The following is a 24866-nucleotide window of genomic DNA, read 5'->3' on the forward strand; positions in this document are numbered from 1 at the left end:
CTAGAGTGAATGAGCTAAAAACAGTCTTGTGAGATATGGCAAGCAATGAAATAAATACAGGTAAAGTCTGAAGCAGTTAAGATCTTTATCGAGGTACTGTCTGAAAGTGGAGATTTGGGCTCCATTTCATGTGTTCTTCTGTATCTGTTGCATGATTTTACAGGGTTCTGTTCTTGGTATTAGTCTAGAAAGATGTTTGTTTCAGTAGGAGCCTGGAGGCACTGTTGCATGCATACCACAGCTTGTATTGATGTCTTGTTTTGAGGTGTTTACTCATTACTTGGACTCATTACTTGGATCCAGAATAAGAAACCTCAGAAATGTGCTCTTCTTCCCCTTAGGCAGAAGTTGGCAACCAAACAAGAAGGTTCCATGGTCTTCCTGTTCAGTTGTTGGGATGAGGGGAACAAGGGATCATGAAAGGCAAAAAGATCCTTTGTGCATTTCAAGATATGCAAGCACTCCGTCTGGGAAGTGTGAAGGTCAAGTTGTAAACAAGTTCAGATTTCACATTTGCAATGTTCTTACTTGGAACCATGTCAGTGTATGTTTACACTTGGGGAGGGGAACCTAGCACAGCAGTCTAGTTAAGGCAAGGGAAAAAGTGCTTATAAAAGAAGAAGAGCAATGAAGGATAATGCCTGCAGGATAACAAACATATAGCCAGGTTGGCCCAGTAGAATAAAATGTGTATGATTAATAAACTGATATATTTTTTGGGAATCCACAAGTGGGAAGAGTGTTAGCAGTATTTCTTGTGAAATATGTGAACTTTTGAGTTGCACAGACTGTCATGGCATGGATAATAGCATGAAAAAGTGAGCAAGGGGATGAGGCTAAAACATCCTGGGATCTTCAGCCTCTGCAAACAAGAGGACTGTAGACTAATTAAAAGGTACTGACCAGGTAATCGTCTAAAATATTACAAATATTTATAACTTGCATTCTTGCTCCATTGGGCACAAGAGCTCTGGATAAAAATTAAATTAGCAATCATCCTTACATGGTCAGACTAACAACTGAGTTATGATCTTAACTTTGAGTCAACAGGCTTAAGACTAGTAAAGCCTTAATACAGACCTGGCCAAAAAATATGCCTTTGTTTCTTTTTTCTAATCTAGTATCACTTTTCAAATTGCACATGCAGTTGTGATTGGCATGATGACACGCCCACAAAAAAATTAAGAGGCCGTGGAGCCAGTTCGTCATTGTGCTCAGATGAAGGCACCTTTTTTTAATTGCTGGCGTAATGCAGATTGGCCCCTGTCCTGGATATTCCAGGCTAGCTTGATCTTGGCAGCTAAGGAGAGTCAGCCCTGGTTAGTACTTGGATGACAAACTTCCAAGGAAGTCTAGGGTTGCTACGCAGAGGCCATAATGACAAACCACCTCTGAAAATTTCTTGCCTTGAAAACCTTATGGGATCACCATAAGCCAGCAGTGACTTGATGGCAATAATATAATTTATATATCTAATTCTCAACAGCCCCTTCTGCATGTGGATACTTATTTCCACAAACAGAGGGCACACTCTCCCCAAACAGGTTTTTCTACCAACTCAGGTGACACCAGGGGTATGCAGAAAAATCCAAACAGTAAAAAAACACCCACCCTCAGGGAGGGTTGAATTCCCCCCCAATACCTTTTGAAATGGCTGCCACAGGGATCTACTCCAGGACCCACCCCATGGACAGTGAAAAATAGACTGGCTGATAGCCAGAGAGACAGAGAGAGATGATGAATGGGGGAAGAGGGCAGGAAACAAAAGCAGAACTGGAACTGGGATAGGGGAGGATTCTTCCTACAGTATGAATGGCTAAATAGCAGGGGGAGGGGGCAGGACACTTTCCAGGCCTATTTTGGAGCCAGTGTAGCAACCCGAGCTGCAGTGTTAGGGAAGTCTGGCAACGAATAAGTATATACTGCAAGAGATTTTTACAAACAACCGTGTTCTATTAGTAACTATCATACTATAAAGTGCTTACTGTGCTATTGTTACATCTTTGTCAGGTACATGCGTACAATACTTTCAGTTTAACAACTGGTAGACTATTTTGGAGCCAGGCCTGGGACTAGGATTGCCCATTCCAGGTTAGGAAATTTGTGGAGATTCTGTGGTGAAGTCTGAGGAGTGCAGAGTTGGGGTGGGGGGGGAGGTCTCAGCTGGATATAATGTCACAGAAGCCACCCATTTTCTCCAGGGGGACAGATCTCTGTTGTCTGGAGTTCAGTTGTAATTCTGGGGGATCTCCAGGTCCCACCTGGAGGCTGGCAAACCTAGGCCTAGCAGCACCCTCTGGGTGACTTGATACCACCTGATTGCATGATTCAACTAGGCCTGGCTGTTTGCTACTGTTCAACAGCAGCCACCCTGTGAAAGTCAGTGTAGTATAATGGCCAGGGCTTTAAAACAGGGTTTGTGAGGCCCAGGTTTAGATCCCCATCTTGCTGTGGAAGCTCACTGGGTGATTTTGGACCAGTCACATACTTTCAGACTAACTTACCTCATAGAGTTGTTGTGTGGATAAAAAGGAGGAGAGAATAATATCAACTGCTGTAGTCCCCACTGTGGAGAACAACCATAGTTTTCCCCAGTAGAGGGGGCAGTAGGAAAGGAGACGGAAAGCTGAAGAAAGAGGGGTAGATAAAAGTAGATTGGCTGTTGGATGGGAAGGAGATAGGGATGCCAACTCCAGGTTGAAAAATTCCTGGATATTTGAGGTGTGGAGCCTGGGGATGGTGGGGATTGAGGCGAGGAGGGACTTCAGACAGAAATAATCCCATAGCCTCTACCATCCAAAACAGTCATCTCCTCCAGGGGAACTCATGTTGCCAACCTCCAGGTGAGGGCTGGGGATCTCCTGGAATTACAACTGATCTGCAGATGACAGAGATCAGTTTCCCCAGAGAAAATGGCTGCTTTGAAGGATGGAATTTTTGGTACCCTGCTGAGGTCACTTCCAAGCTCAAACCTCATCATCCTGAGGCTCCACCCCCAAATCTCCAGGAATTTCCCAACATGGAGCTGCAACCTTAAGAGGAACTGATCTCTGTATTTGGGTAGTCCGTTGTGATTCTTGGAGAGTGGCTGCTGCCACTGCTGCTGTGGGGGAGAGGAAGTAGGTGGGAGGCCAGGAGAGTGACAAGGGCAGAAAGAGTGATGGGGTGGGGGCAGAAAGGAAGTGACAGGCATGGAGGGGAGAGATTGAGAAAGAAAAAGGGTAGCAAGAAAGAGAAAGAAAGAGTGTGAGAGAAGGAGGGGGAGAAGCAGGGGGAATGGGATAGCCGCTGTGGTAAGTTTCTTGCAGGTTCCCACTTGTAATATAACTCAGCTTGGAAGTCTTGCACTCTGGTATAAAGCTGGAGTGGATGTTTGTCTAAGGGGATGAAGCCAGTGTTTAATTTCATGATAACATTCTAGGGAACACTGGCACTAAAAGAGAAGCTCAGTGGGAGGGGCTGCAGCTCAGTAGTAGAGCATCTGCTTGGCATGCAGAAAGTCCCAGGTTCAATCTCCAGCATCGCCAGTTAATGGATATGGCAGTAAGTGATGGGAAAGACCTCTGCCTGAGACCCTGGACAGTCACTGCCCATCTGACTACACAATACTGACCAGGCCCATAGCTAGAAAATTTTGGTTGGTGGAGCAGGGGACCGGGGAGGGTGGGGAACTAGATTACTAATTAGATTTGATCAGTTCCCTGGGAAGGTCACTTAGGGGCCCTTGCTTCCAGAGCTGCCCTGCCACTTCTGGTCAGTTTCACTCCCCTCTGATCTGGTGTTAGTTTAACAGCTGATGGGAAGGGAGTGAAACTGACCAGAAGCAGCACCTTGGCTTCACTTTCCTTCCCTAGCCTCTCTGCTGCTGCTGCTGCCGCCAGGGCTGGGGAAGGAAGCGTCCCTGCCACTTCTGATCAGTTTCACTCCCATGGTTCAGCTGTTAAACCTGGCAGCTGATTGCAGGAGTGAAAGGGACCAGAAGTGACAGGGCAGCTTCCCTGGAAGAGCCCGCAAGGCCACAGAGGGGCAGAGGTAAGGAGCGTGGTGCAGCGAGGGTGGGGTAGGGTTCATCCCTGGTGGGGCTCTGCCCCCAAATGCCCCACCATGGCTGTGGGCCTGATACTGACTATGATGGACCAATGGTCTGATTCAGGTGTGTGTCCAATATAGACCTGTATTGCATCCTCACAAGGAAGTTTATTTGAATGGCAATATCATTTTACTCCACTAGATGGTAGCAACAAACAGGTTGCAGGTTTTTCTTCCTCTTGTCCACTGGATGTGTTGTATGAATTCTCCAGGGTAAAGTGATCAGACTTCATAGTGTCTATTTTACTAGCCTCACAGAAATAATAATTTGTGGTTAAATATCAGCACTGTGTTTACACTTGAGGTGGAAAGAAAAGTGTTTTCCATGACATCTGCTCTAATGAAGAGACAGCTCTATTCTAATTGCTTAGCTTCATCAGTGCCAAATAATGGGATCTGGTGCTAATAACTGCTTTGTGTGGAATAAAGTTAATTTTGTAGTATTCAACAGGAGTGGGGGTAGGGTTGCCAGCCCCCGGGTCCGGGCAGGCTTCCCCTGTTTTTGCAGGCTCCTACTTGCTGCTGGCCTGCGGGGGAAACCCCACCTTCAAATGCCCCAAAATGCAGCATGATGTCCCCTGGAAATGAAGTCATCACACTGCCAACATTGTGCAGTGGTGCTCTAGTATTTGGGCAAAACTCTATGGTAAAATGGGGCTCAGACCATAGAGTTTTGCCCAAAAACTAGAGCATCACTGTGCGACATCTTCAGCATGATGACATCACTTCCGGGTGATTTGTGTGAATGGCAGAAGCTCCAGGAAAGGCCCATCAATCCCCCTGCTGGCAGAAAGGTAGGACCTGGCAACCCTAAGTGGGTGTGTGGGTGGGTGTTTATTTTTTCTGAATCATGTTTATAAATAAGCTTCTGATGCTCTTCCATGGGAGTCAGTTTTCAGTGCTAACCAACCTGTAATTCCACTATAGCTCCAGCTTCTGGTCATCTTGAGCAGCCAGGATAGTAGAAAACTTTTAAAATACATATATATGGATCCAAACAAAGGTCTCTTCTTACAGACAGCTCTTGCATGAATACACCATGTATTATTGTATAGCTTATAAATTCTAAAATATTAAGAACAGCCGAAGTACAGTCCTATGTTCCCACTGTTCCTGTGTTTTAGAACTAGGCGTTTGTAGAGTGTGGGTGTAACCATGATTTCTCAAAAGCCTGGCATATTTTCCTATGGAACATTTATTTGTGGTTTTTGATTTTCCTTTATGTTCCTTCTAATAAAAATGTAGCACTTTCTGCATTTAATCATACAGATAGGCAAGTCTTGAGTCTCTGGCAATTCTGTATCTGGTTTCTGGATGCTAGTAAAGACCACCACCTTCAAACTATTAATGGAAATGGCACATGTCTATTATTTGTAATAACTATACCCTTTGTGGCTCAATGATCCTGTTAAACTTGGAGGTATATCCACTTGCTTATATCATCAGTGAGCAAATGTCTTATAATATATGATCTCATGCCATTCCTTTTTATTTTATATCATGTATAGAATGTTAAGGCATGTGACTCTAAAGACAGACTCATTTTAAAAAGCAGTGAACTTCTGATCAGTGTTCCCTCTAAGCTGAGTTAGTGTGAACTAGCTGACAGTGTTTTAGTCTCTGGCTCACACATTTTTGTCTTAGCTCAGGAAGGATGGCTCCAGAGCAAACTAAATTATTCAGTAGCCAAACTGCCTGCTCACAACTTTAATGCCAGTAGCTCACAAAGTAGAATTCTTGCTCAAAAGACTCCACAACTTAGAGGGAACATCACTTCTGATTGGTTCTCCATAACTATAGGAATGAGGTAGTTCTGTTCCAGTTGGTGAGAGCAGACCAACCAAATAGACCTCTCCTTCCAATTCAAATTGGGCCCACATAAATCAGATTAATTTGCAGATCTCATCAAGACTGTGACGGAGCCTAAAGGACTCCTCACTATACCACACCCTCCATGATCCCACCTCTCTGTCTCCTTTTCTCTTACTTATTGAAAGATATTGATGATGCAGTATAGGAACTGTAGACTGTTGAGTATGCTGTGTGGAGTGATATGTCTACATACAGCAGCAGCCAGGGGTGCAGGAAAGTATGAGAATTACATTTGCTATACTCCCTAGTGCACTTTCACAGTGGTGGCAGCCAAGTGTCAGGTTCCCAGTCAAATCACTCTCCACATGCACTTTCTTCAGTGAATGCTTTATTTAGAGATATGAGATGCGATGGGTTCAAACGCTTTGTCAGGACTGGGGTGCAAATGCGGGAAGGCCACATATAGGAACAACCCTAAATTCCATTCATACACGTCAGCATTGCTACAAAGACCATGAAAGATATACGGTCAACAACTAGCCAGGCACAGACTCTACTTCAAGGACACTTCCCATGTGAAAGATGTCTTTGAGGCTCCATGGGAGAGTTAAGGGTGCAGGGAGTAGGAAGCTAAACAAATGGCAGGGAGCAAGAAGCAAGCGGGATATAGCCCAATTATACTGGGTAGAAATACAACAGGTACAGCTGGTCAAATGCCCGAGTTTGACACCAGGACTGAAATAGAATGCCTTCCTCAATTTCCATTTTTCTTTGGTAAGTAAAATAAGTGACTACCAGGAAGGGTAGATCTATTTAGGACTGGTCTGAACTATGAAGCAGTCTCATTTTGATCCTACATTGATCTGTGGGTGGACCCTAAATATCTGCTGACCCTAGGGTTGCCAATTTCCAGGTAGTGCCTGGAATTACACCTGGTCTCCAGATGACAGATGTCAGTTCCCCCTGGGAAAATGGCTGGTTTGGAAGTGGACTGTACGGCATTATACCCTCCTGAGGTCCCTCCCCTTCCCAAACCCCACTTTCCCCAGGCTCTACCACCAGAATCTCGGGATTTCCCAACTCACAGCTGACCCCCCCCCCAAAATCCCTCCTCATTTTGGATTCCACCCTATCACTAATTCCCATCATAAGTTTTTTTCCTCTTTGTTTATGCTTATGGTACATGTTAATATTATTTATTTCTAGGCCTAAAATGAAGCTTATATTAAGAATTCTGGACAGAATGTTTCCTACAACAAATGTAGAGGGGGTGTGTTGTGGCTCATTGTAAGTCTCTGTCCAATGGGGTAGGAATGTGTATTGTTTCATTTGACCTTCAAACAGCCATGTTGGATGTGAGAACCTATTCTAAGAAGGCTTTACTATATTTGGGTGGGTAGCTGTGTTGGTCTGAAGAAGTGTGCATGCACACAAAAGCTTATACCTAGAATTAAACTTTGTTGGTCTTAAAGGTACCACTGGAATCAAACTTTGTTTCATTATAATTGGTTTGAGGAGCTGTTGTTTTGCTAGAGAATTCTTAAGATTCTGATGAGATTAAGATAGTAATCTTGATGTAGAAAAGAATTTCCATAGTAGAAAGAATTCAGGTCACCATTAAAGAATGAGGAAATCCTATATTGTTGGGATTTAGCAAACATTTACAAGTAATGGCAGTCAGATACTTATGCAAAATAGTATTAGTCTATCTTTTGTGTGTCATTCACCTTTCAGTTGGTGGTCTTCATTGTTCCTTCTACAATACCCATCCTTTCCCATTTATAAACTGTTTCGTTGTAACATTGCTTTCTGCTGACAAAAATAACGTTGACATTTATATGCTTTTGGTGAGTTTGGAAGGGTTCATATGCATTCCCAGGAATCCTTACAACTACCTTGTAAGGCAGGTAAGTGGTATTTATCCTCCTGTTACAAATGATAGCGGTAGGAGGAGGAATGAGTTTGAGAATGGCTTGCCTGATGCCATTTAGCAGGCTAATGGCTCATGTGAGATTTGTACTGGGGACTTTCAGGTTCAGGGCTCACAGTTGCTATAATATACCAACTCTCATAACAACTATGACTATCCTGGAATTATACTTTAAACAGCAAAAGAGAGGTTTGTTAAACTGGGTCCTCTTTCTGACCGTCTCAGTGGGGAATCAGTGTTGTAAAAGTCTTCAGCATTATGGTTCAGTCCCCTGAGTGGAGGCAAGATTTAGCACGCTTTATTAGATCTTCCAAGTGTGACTGAAGTTCCCTTTGAGTCTACTGGCCAACTTATTCCAAGGTTTTTCTTAAAACCTAATTTAAATTTGCCTGCCCATAATTCAAGCATGTTATCTCCTGTCTAGTAATAGAGAACAGTGTGTGTGGGGTGTCTAACATTTTCATGTTTGAAGATCAAGCCCAGCCTTAATCTCTCTTGGACTAACACACAGTTCTTTTAGCACTTTGCAACATGATTTTTTTTTGCACCCTTTATTGACTTCATTGGTTTTCTTTAAATGGGGTCAGATCTTTTATAGCTCAGACACCTAAGAATAGAGCTCTTAAGTACAAAGACCAGTACATAGAGACTTCTACAAATAGTGTCTAGTCAGTTTGTTCCTGAATATTTTTCTGATTTTGATACCCTGCATGTGGTCCTTACTTATTTCAGTATTACTAGAAAATGAACTCAGGTACTTACCTGCTGCACCTGTCAAATTCAGTATTAACAAAATGCTTAAGGAATAATGAAATGGCCAACACAGCAGTTGTTTGGTAAAAACTGTTCTCTTCTGTTCCATATATTTGTGATCTTGACATTTCAGCTTGCTTAAATTTTTAACCTACCTCAATCTATGAGATGTATGGGGATACCAGTACAGTACACTAAATGCATGTTTACAGGAGAGCTAATTAATATCCAGTTAAAATGGAAGATGTTGGAACAGCCACAATCACCTCCAGCCCAGAAAAAGCAACACAAATAACTTACTTGGCTCTAATAGCTTACTATGATGTGGAAAAATCTTAATTACTTTTGGTTGTCAAAGATTTGTCACAATTTTTCAATTTTCAGTCATCTTCTTTTTTTCACAGAAACTTCACAGTTGAACCCAGTGATTGAGCCTTTATCCTGGATGCTGGGTACCTGGCTGTCAGACCCACCAGGAGATGGGACCTTCCCTACAATGAAGCCTTTTCAGTACCTCGAAGAAGTTCAGATCTCTCATGTGGGACAGCCCATGCTGAATTTCTCGTGAGTTTAGTTCCTTACTTACTTTGAAGAAGCGTATGCCTTTTAAAAAAATTAATTACACTTTTGAAGTGTGTACCTGTATGAGATCACACTGTTTGAGGAATCTGTTTATTTAATATATTAAAAATTTTGTTTCTTTTTTAGTATGTCTTCCTCATTGAAACTCAAGGCAGATCTTAGATTTCAGTTTTTTCTACCTAGGTATCAAGGGTTAGGCAAAAAGGAAAAATGAATAAAAATACAACAGTAATCTGTACAATATATAATGAAATTTCAGAAAACAATTATCAACTAGGTGACTTCTTTTGCAGAAATGGCTAAGCATCTACAGAAGAACTGCCACGTAGGCCCTGACTGATATAGCTGTTTTCATTAGCAGTGCAGGTAGACCCCTGAGCACTTGAAGATCTATAAACGTATAGGTGTGCAAGCATAATACAGTCTCTATTTCAAGTGTGTATCTGTAATTCTTGTGCAGAACAGCCAAGCATAGGTTCCCAAGCAGTGTTCCCTCTAAGCTGAGTTAGTGTGAGCTAGCTCACAATTTTTTTAGCCTCCAGCTCACACATTCTTGCCTTAGCTCAGGAAGGATGGCTCCAGTGCAAAGTAATTTATGCAGCAGCCAAATTGCTCACTCACAACTTTAATGCCAGTAGCTCAAAAAGTAAAATTTTTGCTCACAAGACTCCACAGCTTAGCGGGAACATTGTTCCCAAGTAGTTGAAGTAAGTGAATAGAAATACAAGTTTTTTTAAAGCCTTAAATAATTTCATTACTCCCCATAGTCTTCTCAATTAAGTACTTGGGGAATCTGGAGGAAAACTGTAACAGATAAAAGGTGCAGGTGGTAGAGGTAGCCATACCACTGTGGAAGTCACCAAAGAAGAAAGAAAGGGGAGCATATGTCAGTAGGCTGGCAGACGGAAGAATGGCTGAAGCATGAATTTGGGGAGAGTAAAATGCAGGGCATGAGGTGATGGGTGTTGGGGAAGAGTGATGTTAGTGAGGGGGAGACTGTTGAGGAGCTCTGGCCACCTTTTTTCTGCTGACTTGAGTGGCTAATGGAGTCCTGGGGGGTTATCAAGAAGGAACGCTTTCAGAAACGGTGGGCGGGTAGTGATCAAAGGTGATTTATTTTCCTTCAATTTTTTTTTTGAAATATCACTATTTTCTACCTGGTTTGATCTGCAAAAATAGACTTTTGTGTACAAATAAAAGAAAATATGGAAATAAAAATACATTTTGGTTTGGGGGTGAAATATACAAATGCTGAATAGATGTTAATGCGAGATGAAGCAGCACATTCAAAATACAATTGATTTGTAGGTGTACAGTTTCTTCCTCAAGCTATCCTATGTTATGCATGTAACTACTTAAATATGTTCTGAAACAATATTTTTAATTTGTTGGTGTTGTTATTAGTGGGGGGTTTGTTTGTACTTGTTTGCAACATTTATACCATGCTAAAACTAATCTGTAGCCTATTAAAATGTTCCCTTCCAGTGTGAAACTTAACGGCACTTTGCCACATGGCTGTCCTCGTTGCATACCATTTTGCTGAGTTGCCTGGCTAAAATACACACTTTCGTACTAATGAGAAAAATGGAGTACTCCTAAAAGCTTGCTTTGAGAAGGGAGTCAGCTTTTAAGATATTATCTGATCAGAGAATTTTTTAAATAGCAGACTCGCCAAACTACTTAGGCAACTGGCAACAGCTCTTGCTCTGCATAACTTTTAAGAGATGTATTGTTGGAAAAGCTATCTGATGATAAATGGACTGAGAGGGTCAGAGGCTTAGAGAAGGAGACATGGTTTTCTGCCCAGAGGACATTTGATCAAATGCACAGAGCCAGCACTCTCTGAAGCATATTAGAAGAACCGCTCAACACAAAAGGCCAGAATTGTAACAGTAAAGAAAACTTGTGTAGGTAGGGCATTTATATCAGAGAAGAAAAGCACTGCCATGCATCTCCTGTAGTGTCTGCTACTGCATGGCTGCATGGTGTTCCTGATGGGAGAAACACAGTTTGTCAAATGATAAGAAAAATATCCTCTTGACAAGTATGACAAATAGGATAGGTAAAAATATGATGCAGGGTCCGAAAATCCAGAAATAGAGCAGTCTTTCCAAGGATCTGTCCATACAACTTGAACCATTAAAATATAGCAATAACATTCCTGTGAATTCCTATGTTTAAAAGGGCTTCAGGTTTACTACTTGAGGAGATTTGTTTATTTACTTCCTTTTTACCCCACCTTTCTCACCCGAAGCAACTTACATCATACTCTCTTCCATATTATCCTCGCAAGAGCCCTGTGAGGTAGGTTGGGCTGAGAGTGGGTGACTGGGCCAAAGCAGAGTGGGGATCTGAACTGGGGTCTCCCAGAGTCTGTCACTCTGACCAATATATCACACTGGAAGACTGCTTATATTCTTTTTCTAAAGACTTAGTCTGCTCCTCTAACTTCTGTGGAGTATTTGTTATAGAGGCATGCGAATATCTTCAGTGGTCTTCTGGCACCTTGTATCCTAATATTTTATATCCTAATAGATTCAACGCCTTCCATCCAGATACCAGGAAGCCAATGCATCGAGAATGTGGATTCATCCGCATCAAACCAGACACTAACAAGGTGGCCTTCATCAGTGCTCAGAATACAGGTACTAACCACTCACATCAGCCGTTCTCACTTCAGCTTTAAATCCACCTTGTTGGAAAGTACTTACTTTACTGTTGTATCTCAGACCACACAACCTTGACTGTTACAGACCAATAGTATGTGCATAAGTGTATATATAGTATTCCAATTTATGTATTTATCTCTAAGATTTACACCCAACCAGAGTGTTCATTTTTATCAGCTATGTTAGTATTAACAGCTTCTCTTCTTGATGCAGGTTTGGTAGAGGTGGAGGAAGGAGAGGTGAATGGGCAGGAGCTTTCTATAGCTTCCCATTCTATAGCCAGGATCTCATTTGCCAAGAAGCCCCATGTAGAGCAAGTGAGTACTGCTGAAGCTCGGTATAGCTGGTTATTTAGCATCTCATAACCTGCCTGAAGAGTTACCTCTTTTCTTTAACAAATAACCATGGAAGTTTTTCTGAAATATTGTAGTGCAGCTTACAGGCATGACCTCGACTGTCTTTAAGCCCCTGTGTGATTATTCCTCCCAAGCACCTATGGTTTTGAAAAATTCACTGGTGCAGTACATGCAATTGTCTGCCTACCACATGTAGTCACAAAACACACTATGTTTGGTCCAGAGACAGGGTAAAGAATTTATGTGTGCCTATATAACATTGCTAAAGTTTTTATGAGGAGTAAAAAGTCAAAGTTAAATAATCAAAGTTAAATAAAAAGGAAAACAATGATGTATTTTAAGAGACCTTCCAATTATTTTTTGATTATATCTAAGGGTAGGTTTGTGAACCTTGCTATCGTCTTTCTATTCCTTATCTGAAATGGTGCCCCAAGTTTGTGATCTTCTAGAGGCTGGTTCTTTTGTTTTTGAATGGTCTCACAAAGTGTCCTGGAAATACTCATCCATCCTCTTTCAGAGTTCTTCTTGGTGCGTTGTGGAAATAACAGTAGAACTCGGTATAAATTAGAACTGTTTTTATATGTTTTTGTAATGCAAATTAATTTTATTTTGAAGTCTTCAGAGCGTTAGATGTTTCATAAAATTATTTTGTGCTGTTTCATAAAATTATTTTGTGCCCAGTTAATCCTTCTGAATATGTTGAAGTATTTGGAAGAAAGACATCAGAGAGAAGTTTAAGTCCTTTACTGCCAATAACATCGCAGAAATGAAAGTTAATATGCAAGCTGTGCCTGTTGTCCTGGGGGGGATGTGTCTTCACTCCCCTACCCTTTGGAAATTCTTTGGAATTTCTGAGATCCCCAGAGAGGAGAAATCTTTCTGAAAGAGCTGTAACTTCGTGATAGAGCACATGCTTTGAGTGCAGAACGTTCCACATTCATTCCCTCACATCACCAGTTTCAGGTTGAGAATGGTCTTTTTCCCGTGGGTCAGTGTGATCAAAAATGTTTTTCAAGTTCTGTGCTGGGAACTTGATCTTAACTTTAGTGCCCACCTGCCTCCCCCTACCCTGCACTGTTTCCTCTACTTGAAATGTCCATGGCAGGGGGAGGGTCAGTGTTTGCTCCTTGGGGCTTCAAATGTACTGATGAGCAGGGCCGTCTCACCCGCTAGGCGAACTAGGCCTAGAACATGAGCCGGCCCTTGGAGCACCAAACTGGACCTGGCCCCCCTGCCAAAGCCCCCCAAGCCCCCGCCAAAAGCCCTGCATCTCTCTGGCTGCCGCTGCTGCCTCTTTCTCCCCAAGTCCGGCAAGCGCTGACTTTGTGAAGTCTTTTGTACAGTGTAACCCTATTGCCTGTGTAGAAGAGCCCTCTTGAATAATTCTGGTTTGCATAGATTCAGGTGGGTAGCCGTGTTGGTCTGAAGCAATAGAACAAAGTTTGTGTCCAGTGGCACCTTTAAGACCAACAAAGTTTAATTCTGGGTATAAGCTTTCATGTTCATGCACTCATTTTCAGATACATTGAAACAAAGTCATCAACCATTACATGTAGGTAGCAAGTGAGGAGGATGTTGCCCATATATGTAGACTTCTGCAAATGCAGGAACTGTAGCCTCTGTTCGTAACTGGGTCATTGGTCACTTCTTCAGCTATGAAGTATCTGTAGAAGAGAGCAGTGGCTCACAAAAGCTGATCCCCTACCACAAATTTTCTTTGTGCTTTTGAAGCAGTTTTTCTCCAGGTAGGCTCACCAGCTACGAGTTGGGAAATACCTGGAGCTTTTTGGGGTGGAGCCTGAGGGGTGGGTGTTGCCTTCTGACACACTTCTGGTGATGTCAGGGGGTGTGGCATATGCAAATAAGTTATGCTAATGAGTTATGCTAATGAGCTCCTGCACCCCTTTTTCTACGAAAGGACCCCTGATGACATGGGTGTATCACTGTGGGGAGCATTGTTGTTAAATCTCTGGAAAGATTTGGGTACAGGGGGTAGTAAGGAACTTATCTCTACGTTATTAGCCTCAGCCAGGTTAACCATAGCAGCAGCTTGGAAGTCTCCTCATCTCCCTACGATTGCAACATGGCAAGAAAAAATTTGGGACCAATTTATAATGGCGAAAATTACAGACTCCCTGATAAGAGCGAACAATAGTAACACGCCAACCTACACTAAATTTGTTAGGACATGGGCCCCTGTGCTGGACTACATGGTAACGAATGATATTCTCCCTGATAAACAGATCTATCATAAATGGCTGTATTTATAGGTTGTAGCAGTTGTTCTATAATGGTCGGACTCATGGTGATTTACTAATGCTGTATGGAGGGAATAGATGTTAGAAATGCTAGCAATTATCCTTATTAATTTAGAAGCAAAAAGTATTTGATGTATGTAAAGTTTATGTTATTAACAAAAAATAAGAAAAACTTAAAAAAAAAAACAATAGAAGAGCCACAGGTGGTATGTCAGAGAGCCACTGAGTGGATACCTGGATATGTATCTTGTCTTCCTAGAAGGGAAAAACAAGCCTTGCTGATTGGATGGGTTGTGAATAGAACAGCTTTAAGTATTTTTGAAAAATGGTTAAGTCTGATGGCTCCCAGGAAATGCTGTTTCATGTGCTGGTTCAGCTTCATCATTAAATGACTGTTTATGGAAGCATTGATCCTATCCATTGAGAGCCGTTTTCTTTCATCCTTGTGCCTATTCATTACATTTGTGAAGTTTGTTTTGGCTTTGACTTATCTGGAGGTGTGTTCTCCTATAGCTTATCCAGCCTATAAGGTAGCTAAGGATTATCTACCTTACAAAGCTGTCATAAGGATTACTAAAATAATGCATGCGCTTTGAGTACTTGAAAACTATTTCAATGTTAAGTGTTGTTAGCATTAGTCATCACCTCTGATGAGAGAAACTAAAGATTCAGGACAAAAGCCCTGTAGTTGCCTCCTTTTAGTTCTAAACTGGAAGAAAACAGGACATTGTTTCCACTGATACAGTCCTATTGACTGGGACCCATTCATTTGACTTAATTCCCCTGAGGGTTGTGAATCCAAACTTATTACCTGTCACATTGTAATTGCCTAATATTCTACCTGTTGAGGAAGAAATTCTTACATGTTTAGCAAGTATTCTTCTTTCCCCCAAGGTTGTTTTCTCCTCTTCAGTTTATCCACAGTTTTCTAACTAGTAGCATAGCTCATATCCTAAAACTTTGTTCTTTGTCACCAGGCAGCCTTTGTTCTCTTTGTAGCTGGTGAGTTTAGCAGAGCAAATACATTCCATTGATAAGAAGGAAGACAAAAAATCCCTGCACTCGTCAGCATGAACACAAAGCAGAAAGGCAATTTCTGCAGACTTTGAAGAAGTTCAGCAGCTTTGTGTTGCTCATTTTTGCTCATCAGTCTCTTGGTGAAAAAAGAACAGTAGCAAAGGCTGCAAACTATGGCTTTATCGTGTGTGGACATACAATAGATACATGGAAGACTGCATAGATTGTAGGGAGGGGGAGGACCTTGAGATTTCCTTACTACTTTTATTTCTGGAGTATGCTGGACACTTACACAGAGGTTGAGATGGCTTATAACCCACAGTAGAGAGAGGCAAAGGAGAAAGAATAGGTCTGTATAATGGTGATAGACAATTATAGTTATATAACTATTGTATGGCATTGTGTGTGGTATAGCCAGGATATCCAAAGATTGTCTGGCAGCCCTACGTTCCAGTCCTGTCGTTTTATGCACCACTAGGTGGTGGGCTAGATTTATTTTTGGACTGAGAGAGGAACTGTGTTGTGTTGATATACTGGAGGATGATTTTTGACACATTTCCCCAAAGAAAAAGAATAGCAACACATTTAATCATATTGTCTTTGTGTAGGTGTTCTGGTAAGATACATTCAAGATACTTGCATAAAAATGGCAATGGTTGATCTGTCTTTTGATTATGAGAGCTGGGGGGGGGGGGATACTGCTTGCATTATCAAAACTGCCTACTCACTTGCCCTGATCTGGGTAGCCCAGGCAAGCCTAATCTTGTCAGATCTCAGAAGCTAAGCAGGATCAACACTGGCAAGTACTGGGGGCAGGAAGAGGCTTTATTCAGCCACCTCTCTGAATACCCCCCAGGGCCCCAGTAGGGGTCAGTCACCAGAGGACACCAATACCAAAAAAGTGCCTAGTTATAGGGCCATAGGGTTCTGTGTTCTGTCTTTTAAAATGCTAATATCAGAGTGAAGGAACTGGTCTTGAATAGAAAAACTAAGTAGAGGCTGAAGGGCTAAGCATCTCCTCCCTTCTTGCATAGCCCTGAAGTAAATTGACACTGCATGAGCCTGAAATGTGCATTTTATGGAGGGACTTAGCCTCTTCTGTTGGAGCCCTTATGTTGGGAAAGACCTGTGGGTTTAAGCATGCATCTTTTAGGAGTGCTCTGAGTATAGATGCTTGCTTGATAAATTCATGTATGACAAGAAATGTGTGCTGCTATAGTTTCAAAGAAAATAGCTTTCATTCTTCTTGAAGTAACAATTCTCCCTTTTATCATTCTGCTTGCTGGGAGACTTTGGGCCAGTAGGGCTGCCGGGTCCTACCTGGCTGCCGGTGGGGTGGGAGGGCTCCCGATCCTTCCTTGAGTTCCTCTGCTGCATGCGCAAGGCCTACATGCCACAATGACATCACCTGGAAGTGGCATCATCATGTTTCCAACATTGGGGGTGATGCTGTAGGTTTTGGGCAAAACTCTATGGTTTTGGGGGCCTCAAAACCATAGAGTTTTGCCCAAAACCTAGAGCGTCACCCCGCCGTCAGAAACCTGATGACGTCACTCCCAGGTGACATCATTATGCTAATGCCGGGGTTGCCAGGAAGGGGCTTCTCAGGGGTGGGGCTTCCCCCACTGGCCGGCTGGGCCATAGTGGATTGGGGCCCCTGAAATCAGGGGATCCCCTGGCCCCACCAGGGGAATGGCAGCCCTGTGGGCCAGCCATACTTTCTCAGCATAACCTAACTCACAGGGTGGTTGTGAGGATAAAATAGAGGAAGGGAGACCACTATACACTGCCTTTTGCTCCTCGGAGCTCCTTGGACATAGGATAAAAATGTAGTAAGTAAATAAAGTCTAGGGCAGCTAGAGACTTTTGTAGTCTTGATAGCAGACTTTGCAGATATAGTCCTACAAAATTCTTCCTGTTTTATAAACACTTTTGCAATATATATTCAAATTAGAGAGCAATTACGGTAACTGCTAGTAACTCAGTCCTCCCTCCACAGACAGTGCCACAATAACAGCATAGTCAGACTTTCTGAGCTGATCTTCAAAATGTGTTACCTGAAAAATCTGAAATCCATGATGAATATCATTATATTAAAGGTTTGCTATATTAAATATAAAGATTCTGTTAAATCATTAACATGAAAAAGCCAGACTATGGCATTGATAGTCTTAACTCAGTTTTAACATTACAAGTACCATAGCAACTGGTCCAAGGGCTTAGAGCAACTTACACAATTACTTAAAATGTAAACATTAAAAAAGAAAACAAAAAAGGAAAGATCTTCCCCTGGCTGACGTTTCGCTGGGGTATGGGATTCCCAGCAAATCCTTCAAATTCTGGCTGGTAACTTGGCCGCACAGCTGCAAAACAGTTGACCATTTATGATCTGCGCTACATCCACTTTATCTGAATTGTAATCTAATGAGTGGGCTTAGGCTGCAGTAACTCAGCACAGAACTGCTGTGTAAATGGCTTTTAAAATGGCATTTCCAGCTGTTTGTTTTAAAAGGGAGAAATGTTTAATTCCATAGATCCCTTCCTCTATAAATAAGTGGATTTTACATTTGTGGGTTTACTGCCTTGCTGTGTGTTCAAAGTAACTGGTTCATTAGAAAGCTTTAGAGTTACAAAGCTTTCCTAGTTGAAACATATCAAAGGCTTCTCTGCTGCTTTTGAACAGTTGCACTCAGTGAAATAACCTTTGGCTGTGTTTCTTGGGCTGGGCTCCTTGCTCCCGGATATTTCATTTCCACTCTTCTTTAAAAACGGTGGTAACTATGGCAAAAGGGGCAAAGGGCACTGACTAACATACACAAAATCTTGGATTATGTGCAAAAATCATTTATTGAAATAAGTGGAAGGGCCTTTGCAAGCAGCTCATGTACTCTGTGCCAAAAAGAGCAGACTGAATTGGCTTGCAGTGTTCAAAAGCCTTTCTTCATAAGACCTTGTGCATTTCAGATGCCTACACTGTTATTTGGACTCTGTTCTCCAGTTTAAGAGGAGCTGGATCTAATTCTGTGTCCCATTTTTCTCTTATTGTAAGCCCTCGACTTCAGAGTCTGTTGCCTGGAGTAAATCTGGCTTGACAAATTAGAAGCAGGAGTGGCTTTCAAATGAGGCACAATGCTGAGTAGAGATGGCCCAAATATTTGTATGTGTGTGTGTTTTCATTTATTTCCCGTTTCCCATTCTGTTCTTAGGTAAGCTCTGTTTTTAAGGACACACACTTGAGTTGGCTGACCCTTTTCAGAGCAAGATCTCTGGATGCACCAAGGGCTGAAATAGTTTGAAAGAGCCTGTGTTGGGTTTTGAGTCAGTTATTACTTAATGATTTATTGAGAAATTCAGTGCATTCGTCTTCGGACCCCCTGGTAACAAAACTTTGTATTATTGGTAGCAAGCAGAATTACAACTGGTAATAATATTGTCTGTATGGAATTTTGTAGGGGTGGGCACTGGGCAGTAAGTGTTTAAGTTTATTCAGTCCATGTGCCTTGATTTGCTTTGCTATTGTTTCTTCTTGAATTGTGAACAGAATCAAATCATAAACCTTCTGTTTTGTATTTTTCCTTAGATTACTAGAAAATTCAGGCTCAATTCCGATGGGAAACTAGAACAGACTGTCTCCATGGCAACCACTACACAGCCAATGACTCAGCACCTCCACATTACCTACAAGAAAGTGACACCTTGAAACAAAGACGAGTTGTTTTGCCACAGAAGCACGGAGGCCAAGGCAAACTGCTCACAGGGAAAGGAGGCAGCTTGGAAGCAGAACAGTGACTTTTCATCTTTGTGACCCAGTTCTCTCACCTGGCAGCAGGGGAGGGACCACAAACGGCAGTTACTGAAGGGGTTTACTCTGAGGTTTCTGTAATGGTAGTTTACAAAAAAAGTAAAGCCAATAAAAAAACCTTTATTTTTAAGGGTGTGGCTTTGAATGATATCATGGTAGAAATTACTCTGTATGTGACATTTGTTAAAAGTTTCATAATTCATCATTATGAAGTATAGAGAATGATAGTTGACTTCATTTTTGGAGTTTCCTTTGAGTGATCTGAACAGTTTGCATACAAGGCGGTCCATATGCAGGGAGTGGCCATGGATTTCTCTGATCAGATAGTTTAGAACTAGAACCTGTTTAAAACTGTAGGTGTGGGTCTTATCCTGTTAGCTTCATATAAACAGTCCTTAGCTCCTTCAGTTATATTAAGTGTTCTGCAGTGTTTTCAGGATCAGGCCCATTGCTGTAGAATCAAATTTCTGTGGAATAGGGGTTATCATCCAGTTTCTTCATCCATGGTTTTTGTGGTAACTTGCGTTTGTCAGAGGTATGTGACAGAAGCAACAGTAGAGGGGAAAAATGAATTGTCTTGTACTGTAGTTTAAATGTGGAACACTACCAAATATGCTGTCACAGGTGGGGAAGACCACTAGAACCTTCAAATACTAAATGACTGATTTTGCACAGTATTTTGACGTTCTTGAGAAGTCCCTCTTCTTGGCCATTTCCCTACCTCCTCCATACACGGACTTCCTCTTTTTCCCCTTGAAGCTATTTTTGAGGAAAATAGTCATTCACCATATCCCACTATTTCCTTCTGCTTGAATAGTTCACAATCCTGTTTTAAGGTCTTCTTCCGGTTCCTATTCTGGCATCTAGTATCAAATATGCAGTGGTGCAAATTCAGCACCAGAGCTTTATTAATTTCCTTTTAATATCCCCCTGATTGTTCTGTACTTCCTCCTGTTTGGATTATTGGATTGAGGTTTAAAATGAGGTTTTAAACCCCAACTCAACAATCCAAAGAGGAGGAAATATAATAAAAGGAAAACCCAAAATCAAATGAATCAAGCAGCTCTGTTGTAGATATGTAGACCCAGGTGATTCTCTTGTATGTTTAGAAAGCTGTTGGCTCTGGTTAGCTGCTGTTGTTTTTTTAAGTGCAGTAGCATTTATTCAATACTATGCAACAAGATGCTTGGAATAAAAGCATGTTAGATTATTTTGAGTGTCTCTTTAAAAACAGATTTATCAAGTCCCAGGGATCCCAGTAAGATTTATAAACCGCTGTTGGGATATTTTTGCACACTTGACTGCCTTGTGTTCCAGTGAATTGCTTGTACAGTCTTCATGTTGCATTATCTGAAGTGTTCAGCTATCTAATGTGCACTAGGTTTTGTATAGTAGAGTATCAGATCGGTCTACAACATACCCCTTCTTTCCTATTACATCCCTTTTGTAACCCTTGAATTGCTTTGTTGATGTACGTATTTTCTGAGGGTTGATTTCTACACTGAATGATATGCCACGATATAGGATGAATGTCTGTGGTGTTGCCTTAGATGTAGCCCATGCTTCTTCTGCTACTGCAGAACTTCCAAAAGTGCATAGAAAGTGGCACAGAATATGTGGAATGAGCTTCAAGTGGACCATAATCATATCAGTCAGTATTAACCAGCATACCAATTGGAGCTTGTGAAGTACCCTCTTCTCTCAGGCTCTGAGGAACTAGACACAATAGTTGAGAATGAAAAGTGTCACTAAAATTGGGAAGAGTCACAGGGAAATTCTTTAATCTTCCCGTTAAGTTTGATTACTATCTGCAAGAAGTTGGGGGTGGGGACTGTGTGGCTCAGCTGTTGCATGTGGGGCTACTATACTAAGCTAGATGGACCAATAGTCTGACTTGGTATAAGGTAGCTTCACAAGTCTCAGAATAAATGAGACATCCATTGCATTTATGCTTGTTTGATTATCCTGGTGACATTAAGATCAGAAACCTACTGGAGCTGTCCGAGCATAAATTGACAGACTGGATCCAAGAACTTCCTTCTGAAGTCCTCCTCCAGTGAGGAGGAGTCTTCAGACAATGTGAGAAGGTGCCTTACTTAGCAGAAGGGAAGCCTTGACTGTTTGCCACTAATGTGCAACAATTCTGCTTAAAGGATGTAATTGAGTCCTTCTCCTTCCCATTTTTGTCACATGGGCCCTCAGCATTTGAGGATCTTGCGAGGAATGGGTAGCTTTGTGCACTTCCCCTATCCCCCCTCTAGTTCTCTGATGAGGAGTGAAAGACTGAATGGGGCCAGGGGAGACATTCAGATGTCCAGTTCCTCATAATGACCTAGGGTGCTGAGTATTTATGTGGACCTGCGTGGGAGGGTGAAATAAAGGGTGTTGTTATGCCTTAAGAGGATCTCTCTGTCTGCTATGCCTTTGTGGATAAGGCTTGTGCCTTTCATCTAGCAAAGCAGAAAAGCTCCCAGTAAACTAGGGGACTAATGTGGGGAGTTCAGATTCTGTATTCCCCATTAGAAATGTCTAGCATTTTTAAATGAGGAAATGAAAGTTCTGCTGGTGCTTGAATTCCATTAATCAACCTGTCACCCTGTCCCATATATTGTGATTAATTCCTACACATGGAATTGTTAGCAATGATAAATTATTACTGCTGTCTCTTTTGAGGAACAGGAAACATCAGTGTATCTCATAAAGCATGCTTGAACTCTGGCATGGGGAGCAGCCAGTGCATACTGTGTTTTTTCAAACTTCTGTTAGATGCCCAGGAGAAAATAAAACAAAGTGGTTGGTTTTGGGTTCTTTTGCTAATAGTTGGGTTCAGTCAGTACTCGTTTAGAAGGGAAGAAGAAGAAGAGATTGGATTTATACCTTCACTACCCAAAGGCGTCTCAGAGCGGCTTACAAACTCCTTTCCCTTCCCCTCCCCTCCCCACAACAGACACCCTGTGAGGTAGGCGGGGCTGAGAGAACTCTGACACAAACTGCTCTTTTTCAAGGACAGCTGTGCCAGACCTTGCGACTGACCCAAGGTCACATCAGCAGGTGCAAGTGGAGGAGTGGGGAATCAAACCCGGTTCTCCCAGATTGGAGTCCGCACACTTAACCACTACACCAAACTGGGAAGGGAGAATTGGAGTTAGTCTACGACCTTCCTTTTCTTGCACAATGGAGCTGTCCTCTATAAAATAAAGACCACCAAAATTCTTACTGTGATTAGTAGACCAAAGTTTGAGTCCATTGGCACCTTTAAGACCATCAAAGTTTTATTCTGGGTCTAAGCTTTTCTGGGCACGTACAGTTCTTCAGAGAGTAGTGATCATGTCAGCTTAAGCACTGAGCCATGTGTGGATGGGCCAGTGAAGAGTGTTTGATTTGGCCATGGGTTCTAAGCTTTGTTCATCTATGGCCCTTACTAAGTAGCCTGTCACTTTGTCTCTTTCAGTTTCCCATCTGCAATGTGGAAACATCAGTCCTTTATGAGGGCCATCTACACATGACCCTGCCCCCCCCCACATACACACAGTTTTTCTCTGTGTCTTTATCAATGCAGCTGTTGCAATTTGTGATCTGAAGCCCCAGGGAGGCAAACCCCACCCACCTACCCAGGGAAAGTCTATGGACTGGGTGATTTTCTACAGAAAAACCTGGAGAGTTAACAAGTGACTGCCCTTCCCTTTTCCTATGAGGATGTTCTTCTTAAATTGCCTGTGTTTTAAGGAAGTGGGAGATTACACGCATCTCACTGTTGTGTGTAGTTTGGCTCTGAAAATGACATAAGGATTAGGAAAGATAAATGAGGTAGAAGAAGCAGCATGTACAACTGCAACTCTATGTGTACAGATCTCTCGATCCCCTCCCCCAATTTCTCAGGAAAAAACCTGAGTGATTGTATTAAGAACAAAAATGTTAGGAAACCCAATGTGGAAAGATGCTGAATTTGATCACAGGAATTGTGCTGGTAACAGAGATGTTGTAATTTTCTTGCATCCATATCATTTTCCAGGCATAAATGGCTTGCCATTTTCCCCATGTTGGAATAGCAGCAGTTTAGGAAAAAAAATTTAGAATGGGAAATTGGTATTTGGGGGAAGGTATCCCCCAGCTTCACTGCTCTGGTCACAGTTAAAGGCCTTCTCCTACACTCCATTAAAATAAATACAAATGATATGACAGCCATTCAAGGATTTCCTGTGCAGTTCAGCCCCAGACTTCAGATCTCAGCCTTGTAAACTGACTGCAACCACACTATTGAAATCTATTGATCATCTTTACTCTTTCTGGGCTAGACTAACAGCAGCTGAGTAAAATTCATCATATATCCTTAAGCTGTTTCCCTATCTTTTCCTGTTTATTACATGGGTTTGATGAGTTTGGAAGATGTAAAATGATGCTTTTAGCCAATGACATTTAAAGTTGCATTTGCCTTGTATTCGAAGTACTGTAATTATATTGTTACAATGAGCTTCCATAGGAATTCATGTTTTCACCTCATCATAAGGTAAAGGTTCCCTTGCTCGAAAGCCAGTCAAATCCGCCTCTAGGGTTGCGGCGCTCATCTCCATTTCAAAGCCGAAGAACCAGCGCTGTCCGAAGACGTTTCCGTGGTCATGTGGCCGGCATGACTAAACACCAAGGCGCACGGAACACTGTTACCTTCCCACTGAAGTGGTACCTATTTATCTACTTGCAATTTCTTGCTTTCGAACTGCTAGGTTGGCAGGAGCTGGCTCCTCATACATAGAGACTAAACTTAAGTCGCAAGCTCTAGCACACCAAAGCCTTGGGTCTCTCAGTGATCAAGGCAGGATAAAATCTGTACTGATGTGGGTACATGTCCCAGACAAAATCCTTGATCTCCCATATTTCTTCCTGAGTTCTTAGGAACATGGAAAATCATATGCTGGGAGGGAGACAACCAGATTTATTCATCTGCGCCTTGCTTTTCCCCCCAGTGGAAATCCAAATCCCCCCCCCCAAAAAAAAAACCCAGAAGAATGAGGGAAGGCTTCCAGTTGCAGAGTAAATATTCTCCTGGCTGATGCTTCTGGGCATGCCCAGGCCTAAAATACCTGTGAGCAGAAAACAAACTTCAGCCACTGCTACTCAGATAGCAGGCTTCCTGTTCTGCCAGGGGTCTATGATTCCCTAACACTGCAAACTTTGTCTTCAGCTTGGCTCAGGAATCAAACTGGTTTAGAGGCCAAAGAACATTCCTTCTGTTTTCTATCACCCCAAAAGTGCCAGGAGGTAAAAGCCTTCACATACCCCACACACCTTCTTGTGCTCTTCAAAATGCTGCAGCTTGTACTCTGAAATCGCTTCTTTCTCTAGTTCATCTAACACAGAGGTGCTCTAAAAACTGCCATAGACTGCTTGTCTACTTTTTCTGTGGCTCAAATGAAGTCGTCATAAGTATTATTGTTCAGGAACAAAGTGTAATTTATGGCACATGAGCCCTTACAGGATAGCACTAATTTGGACCAATAAAGAAAGTATTCCCATACTGCAGTATATAGTTTTCACATAACTTTAACTTCTGGACAAAAAGACCCCAAATAAGGGTGCTAAACCCGGGGCAAATTTCAGGAC

At 42.1% G+C, this 24866-nt stretch overlaps 1 protein-coding gene across 5 annotated transcripts in view; it reads left to right on the forward strand.

Moving 5' to 3' along the window:
- THAP4 (THAP domain containing 4) overlaps positions 1-20107 on the forward strand; it is a 32914-nt gene extending 12807 nt beyond the window's left edge. For 4 of the 5 annotated variants that reach the window (XM_015416086.1, XM_015416087.1, XM_015416089.1 and 1 more), the window contains 4 exons: positions 8989-9148; positions 11702-11811; positions 12049-12152; positions 19047-20107. In XM_015416086.1, coding sequence (XP_015271572.1) covers positions 8989-9148; positions 11702-11811; positions 12049-12152; positions 19047-19166 — 494 coding nt within the window. In that variant the 3' untranslated portion in view covers positions 19167-20107. Of the gene's footprint in view, positions 61-8988; positions 9149-11701; positions 11812-12048; positions 12153-19046 lie in introns of all 5 variants that reach the window. The other variant, XM_015416090.1, reaches the window with a different exon arrangement.
- Positions 20108-24866: the final 4759 nt, after the last annotated feature.

The sequence above is a fragment of the Gekko japonicus genome, unplaced genomic scaffold, assembly GCF_001447785.1.
Source record: "Gekko japonicus isolate JY-2015 unplaced genomic scaffold, Gekko_japonicus_V1.1 scaffold300, whole genome shotgun sequence".
NCBI lineage: Eukaryota > Metazoa > Chordata > Lepidosauria > Squamata > Gekkonidae > Gekko > Gekko japonicus.